At 35.5% G+C, this 10,239-nt stretch overlaps 1 protein-coding gene across 1 annotated transcript; it reads right to left on the bottom strand.

Moving 5' to 3' along the window:
- Positions 1-1,565: 1,565 nt before the first annotated feature.
- Positions 1,566-7,613, bottom strand: LOC103712112 (membrane steroid-binding protein 1). Its single transcript, XM_008798524.4, has 2 exons — positions 7,191-7,613; positions 1,566-2,367 (listed from the first exon to the last, which is right to left on the bottom strand). Exons 1-2 carry the CDS (start codon positions 7,496-7,498, stop codon positions 1,848-1,850), a joined length of 828 nt encoding a protein of 275 aa, XP_008796746.2. The 5' UTR covers positions 7,499-7,613; the 3' UTR covers positions 1,566-1,847.
- Positions 7,614-10,239: the final 2,626 nt, after the last annotated feature.

Genomic DNA, 10,239 nt, shown 5'->3' on the forward strand with positions numbered 1-10,239 from the left:
ACATGCACCATGTGGGTTTTGAAGATTGTTACATTATGTTGCTTCTGCTGCTATTTCTATTTTTTGGGCTTCATCGTTCTTTTTAAACATCTATCAACTTGATTAGTGTAGGCTTTACTTGTTTTCAATAGTATTTGCCTTCTGTTAACATAAAATATGCTGCATTTTCCCCCTAGATGCCTCTAGTAACTTGGAAGATGAAACATTTTATTTTGTTGACTTATCATATGAAAGTTTAGCTTCTAAGCAGGACTTAATTTGTTAACCAAGTTCAGTATATGCAGCTAAGCATTAATAATTTCTCGTGTGGTTCTCCACTGAGATATAGTCTTTTGATGCTTGTAGGCCCCCTGCAATCTGTTTGTGGAATTCATGCATGTTGGATTGAAGGTATATCTCATGGCAAAGCTGCACCACTAGATGAACTACAACTTTAAGGTGTTTCCAACCCAGGACTCCTTAAGGAAGTTAAACTACAACTCCCAACAATTTTGCTACAACCCAGGACTTCTGAAATAAAAATTCAGAAGAAAAGATAGAGGTCAAGAGAACATGATAGCCGGATCAGAAGACCAAGTGCAGAAGAGTGTATTAGGTTCAAAGCAAATTTTCCAAAAACTGTTTTGAGTTGTATACACCTGGGATGAGTTAGTAACCTAGCATACAGCAGGAACATGTATGGATGGGTTCCAGAAGATGAGGGATTTAGAATAGTCTGAGCAAATAAGTTCAAGTCATGCCCTTTAGCATGGAGCACATCTTCTGGCGGCTACGGCCTTCAAAATTGGTATCAAATTGCTCATTAGAAAACTTGGGCAGCCCTACTATATCTCAAGGTCTGAGCTCCTGCAATTCACAATATAAGTTGATGTTGGTCTGTTCCTACAGATGAGAAGAACAGGCAAGCTAATATAGTTTGTATTTTTTTGTTTTTTTGTTGTTGTTATCTTCTCTTTTTATCTGACAATTTTACCGTTATTGGGTGATAGATACCAAAATTATAGAAACAGTAGCATACTTGCATTAGCCAAATAAATACTTGTCGAAATATGTCGCAGGATTTGTAATGTGTTACTTCTTGTAGATACAAAAGAAATCTTTAAGTAGGTTCAAGGAACTGAAGTTTTTTTTTTTCAAGACTACACTCAAGCTTTAAATAGATTGGAGCAAGATATTTTTTTTATTACGAACATAAAAGATATTTTTCCAAATTTTTCAAAAAATTATTTACTTTCAAAAAAATATTTTAATTAAAAAAATTCTCCCGACAAATCAAACAAGCCTAAAATGTTACTGGGGAAACAAGTCCAAAATGTTACTGGGGAAACTCCCTCAACTGATTGCGGATCAATCAAGTATGTGGCTTCTCAGTTCAAAATCCACTATGAAAAAAGCATAGAGATTCCCTGTTTTCATAGATCACGGACCTCTTTTAAAATGTCAACAAATATTTGGCAAACGTTATTATGGTAAAATTCACATCCTAGATTATAGCAGAAATCTATGGAGCAAGATTTCTCCACTAGCTCAACCATTTTCAACTACAACACAGTGAACTCATACGCTGACAACCATCAGGAAGATTACTCCATATAGCAATTCTCTCTGCAATAAAACTGTTAATAAACAGAAATTATAGGACACTACAGGATATCAGAAAAGGCAACAAGATAACTATTTTAAGTCTCACCGGGCTACACTTATCAACCTGTCATACAAACATAAAGGGAAAGAACGCCCCTCCCCTGCCTCTGAGAAGAGAACTTTATTCAAGTTCTTTGTATCATATATGTTTGTGTACAAGCAAAGCCCCTCTCAGCTCTTTTATATATCCAAGGTCTATTGAACTACTCTTTGGTTCCTTCACCTGCACCAACTTCCTTTGGATCTGCACCATGGCCAACAGCATCACCTTCACCATCATGTTCTGCTGGACCATCGACCTTCCATTCTGCCTTACGCTCTCCCTCGCTACCATGACCAGCTGGACCATCATCCTCCTTTGATTCTGCTATATGCTCTGATTTAGCACCAAGGTCTGCTTGACCAGTCTCCTTGGATTCTGCGGCATGGCCTACTTCACTCTCTGTACGGCCGCTGTCAGTGGTATCGGCAGCTCTCTCCGTTGTTTCAGAGGCACTGCCTACGGACGCATCTTCCACAGGCACAGTTTTCGTAATTGTCCCCACCTTCACATATTTGCTCATGAACTTGTATTCCCAGTCCTGCAACGCCTCAAGCTCAAAGGGGCCAAGACCAGAAATATCACCAGTCAAATCCTTTGGTTCAAAGGACATTTTTGCTAATGCCCTACTAGCATCTTTACCAGCAAATAAGGCGTATGGGCCACCAGGTCCATAAAACATCCTGTATAGAGAAACATAAAAATGTGAAGAAGATTTCAAATACTATGGATCTCCAAGTAATAAGGACAACATCATACAAAATTTGAATTCTAGTGCACAGGACAAGACGTTTGCATTTAGTAGCCCAGCAACATGCAAGAAATTTAATTGCTTACATTTAGAAGCCAGTCAAAAGATGGTAGAGAAGAAAGACCGAACAAAATTGACAAGGATCTATATAAAATTGTTAGAACATCCCAAAGTTTGAAAGTTGAATTTACCAAGCCAAGACTGGGTATCAAATGCCTATAAAAGCATATGTATATTATAGTGCATGCCTTGCCAAACCAGGTTTATCAGTTAGACCAAATAAGAATCCATATTATCCCATAGTTTTCTACTTTGCGTAGAGAAGGGTGGAGACCATAACACAAAGTTATTTTAGTACTTAATTGTCCTCAAGAGTCTCAAATTCTTCATACCAACTTCTTTTCCAATTTCATCTGCCTCTACATACGATTGAATGGTTGCAAGTGATCGTTCCTCTCTTCAGCATGTTCAGCAGCTTGTTGTCCATGGCGTGCAGCAGACACATTACGCCCTTATTTACATAAATTTGACTTGTTCATATCCAATCCTATTGTTGATCATTATGTGGTGCATATTAATGCTTCTATATCTACATTGATCACTGTTCTATGCACTTAGTTTGATCATAATTATTCTTGCATGTTGCAATCCAACTGCACTGCATACACCTAATTCTCCACTACTATTGTCAGATCAACAGCTACTAGCAAGTCTGTGCAAGCTGTCTAGTCCTCTCTTTCTAGAGAATCATACTTATCCATAACAGATGGTTTATAAGCACTGTTTTCTCTGCACTTGATCTCATCGATCCATGTTCTTCAATTTAGGATTCAAAAACCCTATGCAAAAATACCTAATATGTTTTTCTGCACTTGAACAAAAACATCTTTGCAAGGCATGTGTCACCCTTACGGACGAGCTATTTAGCACAAGTTCAAAACCAAGCAATCCAAGGCAAGCACTCATCAACCATATATCAAAAATAAGAATCAAGCATCAAACTACCATAGCAAATCTGATACGAAAATTAAGTAAGACTAATGGCGTAAATACACTGACTGAAATATGATTATCCATAGGTCTTGTAACAATTTTCTCAGCATATAATATAACAGCCGCAAAGAGCAAGCACAAAGTCAAAGGCCATAAATTACACATGAGAGAAACTAGAGGAGGACAACAAGAAATAATATCATAGTGTTAATAAAGCTAAACTATTTAACAGACTAGCTGGAGGGGTGTAGGGGAGAAAATGAAAACTAAATATTATGCCAAATGAAAGATAATATTTTGCAAAATAATCCAGGAACTAAACTAGTAAATGAAGAATCAAGAAAATATTTAAGCAAACCACATAAATCACTAAAACCTCAATTGACAACCCAAAAAAAAATTAAATTTATAAAATTGTGTAACATGACTGAGAAAAAAGAGTATGGAGTTGCATTCACACTTTCCTTTCTGTTGGAAAACTCATAATAACACATCATCACGATCAAGATTTTGTCATAAAACTCAAATCATTGAGATCAGAAAAAGATGAATGTTCTAGTGACTGAGAGCCACATGAAGAATTGTTAGATAACCATAACAAAGATCGAGGGATCAAGAGAGAGAGAGAGAGAAGTATGCAAGATACGTTGACCAGCTCCATATAGCTTAGCCATCTCCGGCTCTTAAACAAAAACTCAGAGAAACAAAATCAAATAAACTACAGGTATCTAACAGAATTGGAAAGCCAAAGAGAATGGCTGCACCATCAGCAGCCAATCAACTTGGACAAAGAAGAAAACATACATGGAAATGAAAACAGTTGTTTTCCATCATGTTTGAGCTATTATTTGCATAAATCCATATAGTTGATATGCACCCTTAAACTAAGAAGTGCAATCAACATTCTGGTTTCCATTTAAAAGTACTAGTTAGTGGTGTGTCCCAATGCACATAAACAATGCAGGGAGGATAAAAGATAAATAATACACTTACGGAGGTTTAACCAACTGTTAAGTAGGGCTCGTGCACTTCATGGCCCGATAACAAAAAAGAAAGAAATTACACGTCGCAAGCATTTTTGAGAGACATGATGTGGGCAATGTGGCACTGCTTCCAATGGAGCAGAGAGATATGTTATGATTCCAGATTTCCAACAACATTTCAAGGGTACCTTTGGAATAAAAAAATGGAGACACAAGAGCCTTTCAAATGGAAGCTTCCAACCCAGGAGTTTCAATTTAATCGTAGTATAGATGCAGCTAATTAAAACTACATAAACTTAAGGACTATTAGACAAGTTCCTTTAAAGCAGATTGTTGACCAAGCTAATTAAAACAGAATGAGTACTACATTGAAAATCTTGAAATATTTCCTAACAGAGACAAAGTAGGCATAGAAGGTTTGTTATGCCATAACTTTGACGGATCCTAAATTAAGAAATCTGGATTCTAATCAGCAGGATTAGGCTGCCTAAACCAGTTGGTGCAAACAGTCACAAGTTCAGCAATCAGGAATTAGCAGAGTTAGATATTTGAAATTCGAAAAACAATTGGCAATTTCATCAAAAATAAAAAAAAATCTGGCAATTTCATCAAAAATATGGAAAGAGTTCCAAGAACTAAAAACTAGAAATATTTAAAAAGTTCTATTTGTTTACTTAAAATAGATATAGGAAAAGCAAAATAAGAATTGGCAGCAAAAAACAATACAACAAACAAAAATACATGGTATCAATAGGTTTTAACGCATAGAAATTTCTTAAATTAGTTGTGAATATATCATGAATGAATCAAAGAATCCATGCAGAATTTAAAAATAATTGAAAATTTCTGGATTGTTAGTTGATGGAGAATAAATCATAGAATTAGTTGGCCATGAGAAAATTGAGAATAATTCAAGAATTTTTTTAATAATTCACAGAATAGCATTACTGCAAGTGCAAATTATAAAAGTCATGACTTGAGTAGTTTCATCAAGATAGAAGTAGTTTGCTCAAATCAAACAAGTAAACAAGAGATATATCAGAACATCAATATGCACTAACTTCTAGTACATCTGTTCAAAAAATATAATGAAATGGTATGTTGAAGTCAAGATTCCAAAATGCTGACATATTGGTCATCTTGGTGGGTCACCAAGACTGAGATGGACCAAGATCTCAGTTACTTTCAGTGGACATGGGAGGTGGAAAATTTTGGAAATCCGAGATTTTCTGAGATCCCAGCTGGTAATATCAGAATCGAGAAATTAAAATACCACCAATATGGTAAATCCAGAATCAGCAACTATTTTTAGGTCTCACTTTTGAGATTTATTAATCATAATGTCTATTTAAAGAAGCAACAAAATGTGATTAGAAAATATAGACCGACATATTGTTATCGCATCAATCAATATCTCAGATATATATATTTTATAATAGCCAAGATAAAAAAAGCCCCAGATTTTTTATCTCACATATCAAAGGTTGCTCAGTATCAACACAAACAAAGATCTCAGCCAGATGAGAGCCTTGGTTGAAGGAGATCTGAAGCATATTAAATGAGAATAGTCTTTAAAAATTACAAAAATGAAAGTACAGACACTGCAACACTAAATGATCCAGATACGATAATACTGCATTGCGCAATCCAGCCAATTGCGTGCTATATACATGTCCCAAAAATCAGTGTCCAACCATATGTTCATATTTAATATTATTTGGTCCCATATCATCGGGGAAAAAAACTATAAAGATCTAAAGGATGGAACCCTGTTAGCAAGCAACAATTACTAAAACCATTCACATAACGATTGGACAGCTAGATAGTCAACAAGTGGCAGCAGATATTGAGAGGAAGCATGGGATATAGTAAACAAATGGCTCAGATAAACATCAGCTATCGATCAGATCATCCAATTTTTCAGGACCACTATTGCTAATAAAACCAACAGTAACCAAAGATTCTGGCACTACAGATTATATAAGATAAGCACCACATCCATGAACCCATAACCTAACCCTCTTATCAGTTCCGAGGGGACGGAAACGGAAGCAATAATATAATCTTAAGGGATTCAAATTAAGGACCATCACATGGAAAAATCAAGCCCTCAAAATCATTAACTCCACAGCATAAATAACAGAACAACTAGCAAATCATGCTGTAATGTCACTAATCTTTCGGAATCCACAGGACAGAACAGAAGCATGAAATTCTATTAAATTGTAAGCAGCAACCATGAAGCATCTTACCAAATAGAACTTCTTACAAATTCATAAAAAATCTGAAAAAACATGCATAAAAGCATCATATAATGAGAAACAAAATGGGCAAACACATCGAAACAAATCACCCACGACTACTTAAAAGAAACTCCATGTAGCTCAAGGTAAACATATGGAAACTCATATCTCAACATGACGTGACCGACAGCTATTGCCTGCTATAATCTTCGCGATCCCATAAGACTGAATAGAAGGAGATATAACTTTGCCAATCGAAACCAAACCAAGATGAAGCCATATCTTCAAGAAAGCCAACACGAATTACAGGGCTAGAGGCAACTAGAATTAGAGAGAATTAGTACAAAACCCTAAAACCCCTAAAATCTAAAACCCAAAACGTTACTGAAAAAGATAAAAAAAATTTGTAAGTAAAAAAACACGCATCAGCACCAGATTCCAAACCCTAAAGCAAAAGAGAGCCGATCAAACCATCAAATCGGATAAAAAGAAAAGAACGAAGACGAAAAGAGGGATAAAGAGAGTTGGGGATCGACCTGCTCTGCGTGACGTCGTAGATCTGGCCCTTGATGGCCATGAGTAGGGGCTTCTTAGGATCGGAGCCATCGTAAGCCTTGAGCTCCTCCTCGGTGACCTCGCCAAGCTGGACGGGGGGCGGGAGCGGCTCCACCGCCTCGAACTCGACCTCGCGCTTCATCGGGGCGACAGGAGGCCGCAGGAAGCCGGAGACGACATGGTAGAAGGCGGCAGCCAGGGCCAGCACAGTGAAGAAGGTCGCCGGGGACAGCCCCGTGTAGGCCTCGATCGCATGCTTCAAAGTCTCCCACAGCTCCGCCACCGCCATTCTCCCTCTCTTTCTCTCGCACCCCTTTTTTGGGGGCTCTTCTCCTTTTTCTCCTCTTTCCTTCTCTTTTACGAGATAAGCAGCGAAAAGTATTCAGAGAAGGAGCAGGTGGCCTTTGTCCTTATATTCCACTATGGATTCGTGTGAGGCCTGAATCCGGACGGGTAGGTGGGCCAATAAAATCATACTAAATAGGCGAGCGAGGAAATAAAATACTTGGCACGTGAGAGGGAGAAAAAAAAAAAACCATGGGTTGAGATTTTAATTATGGATTTCATGCCATTAACCAAACCATTTACATACATCCAAAGACGAACAGAATTGTAAACTCAATCACCTTTTTTACTGCTCACATTGGAGAGAGATCTTTTGGACATGTTATGTAGCTGTGCCCTCCGTCTTTACGTAATTTTCTTTCTCTCGATTTTGCTGGTTGTACTCATATTGGCACTGTGTAAGCTATCGTTGTATCAAAAAAATTAATTATTTTTTTATTACTAGTACTCTAAGATAGGGGCACGACTGAATTGCACATGAAAATAAAATACAATTATTGAATTTTTTATTTTAAATATTATCTTGAATATTTTTATTGGTAAATAAAAATAATAGAAAATAAATAAGTAAAATAGATTTGTTCCTTGGCTATGGCAACGCTTGTTTAGGTTTCTTCTATTTTTCTAAATATTATAAAATAATTTTTTATCTTATTTTAATTTAAATATATATAATAAATATAATTGTTTAAATTTAAGAATGGAGACAAGAATCAAGTTGAGACGGTATTACTACTACATATGTTTCTTGTAGCATAGACTTTGAGATATGGTTTCATGCCAAAAAACAAATGTAAAATTAATTATAAAAAAGAAAAAATGAGTAGAATAAAAATAGATAATATAATATCAACTCATCCTCTTTTTTTTCTATAAACATTTAAAGAGAGTGAATAAGAAGATTAAAGTGGAGAAATGGGTGTTAAATAGGAAGGGGAAGGGGGCATTAGAGAATTAAGATGATGAGAGAGGATAAGGTGGGAGACACACACGAGAACTATAGAGAGAGAATAGAAATTTTCATTTCACAGCAGCCAAATTTATAAATACCATATAATAAAATTTTTAAAGCTTTATACATGGACAAACTTGACAAACTTAAGTATCGTACACTTTCTCTTTTGATATGTATAGATTTATATTAACTACTAAAAAATATGCTCTTTTTTATATTTTTATTTATTTATTAAGGAAAAGTAATATATGAATTGAAAAGAATGGCATTAGTATTTGGTAATTAAGGATTTCATCGGTTACTTGAGTAGTAATGCAACTCCTAGTGAGACATATTAATCTCCTTGGTCACATATCGTTTTGTGTGCCTAAAGGAACGTTGTTGACTTTACTCAAAAATCCAACATGTTATTTGACTTGGGTGTAAATTTGAGGGTACCAAAGAACTGAAAATTCTTCATTAGACTTGTATTTGGTTAGAGGTGAAAAGGAAGTGCCAACAACTCCTATACAAGATTTTGAAAAAGTAATCATTAATTTCATTTTAATATTTCTACTCTAAAATTTACAATGGAATTTTTTTTTTAGTCCAGCCTTTGTAAGTGATACACAAGCTGATCTCCTTCGAAGTTAAAAATTACAGTTGAGTTGTTTTTTTAAGTTTAATTTCTTATTTTTGCTCGATAAATTCATGAATGCACTTCTTTTTGCAAGAATATGACATGTCATGTGTCTTTTTTTATTTTTAAAATCAAATAATAATTACTACTAATTACTAAAAAAATATAATTTAGTAATAAAAATATGATGCTATCTAACACAAGATAAATATCTTTGGTTAATTATACTGGTATTTCAGTTTTAATATGTTATTGCCACTAAAACCAACACCAGAAAAGTTATAAAAATATAAATTTTATATGTTACCATATATAAAGCTAAAGGTTGGATGCTGGTACAAAGCTTAGGGCCTCACCTCCCCTCACTATCCCCAAACCAAAATATAAATAATAAACAAATAAATAAAGGTATTCATCTGCCATGGTGTTTTAGTCTATTTTTTCCTCCTCACCTAAAAAAAGAAAATGTATAATTTTTCTTTTTTCTTTTTCTTTTCACAATGAGCTTCATAAGAGATTAGGATTAAAAGATAGGTGCCATCAAAATCATCCTTTGAATATTTAAAAAAAAAATCTGAAAAAAAAGATTCAGAGCATGGAGAAAATTAGGATTAAAAGGATCCAGAAAATTAGAGCATCCTTTTCTAAAATCCCTATGACAATTCTCTAGTCAAGGAAGCTTGGGTTTCCTCCCTCTGGAATTAATTTGCAAAGCTGGCCCTGAGAATATTGAGCACCTTCTGCTTTTGCCCCTTTGCCAAAAACATCTGGAACCTCATCAAATCTGGCAACCAACTAAACTGGAGAAGACAGCAGTCAATCTAAGATTTCCTGTCATCTCCTAAATCCAACAGGCATCTATCATCCATTCTTCAGGCTTGGTTCTTTCCATTCATTGTCATCTACTGGTCTCTCTCACAAAAGCTGTTCATCTCTTGGAAGATTTATTCTTGAGAAATCATCTTCCTCTTTTCATAAATCTGTACTGCTACTAGATAACTGCAACTCCTTTTGACCTCTTCTTCCATTGCTTTGTGGAAGTAGTTGTATCCATACTGTACCTTTCTGCATTTCTTATGAAGCGGGTGGAGTTCATCTCCTCCCTTTCATA

This window comes from Phoenix dactylifera, chromosome 2 (genome assembly GCF_009389715.1).
Source record: "Phoenix dactylifera cultivar Barhee BC4 chromosome 2, palm_55x_up_171113_PBpolish2nd_filt_p, whole genome shotgun sequence".
Lineage (NCBI taxonomy): Eukaryota > Viridiplantae > Streptophyta > Magnoliopsida > Arecales > Arecaceae > Phoenix > Phoenix dactylifera.

Bases quoted from the DNA above. Each gene is read 5' to 3' on its own strand.
- LOC103712112 (XM_008798524.4), bottom strand. From the start codon at position 7,498: ATGGCGGTGGCGGAGCTGTGGGAGACTTTGAAGCATGCGATCGAGGCC. The intron at 2,368-7,190 runs GTCGATCCCCAA...TTCTCTATACAG, and splicing joins TACGACGTCACGCAGAGCAG to GATGTTTTATGGACCTGGTG.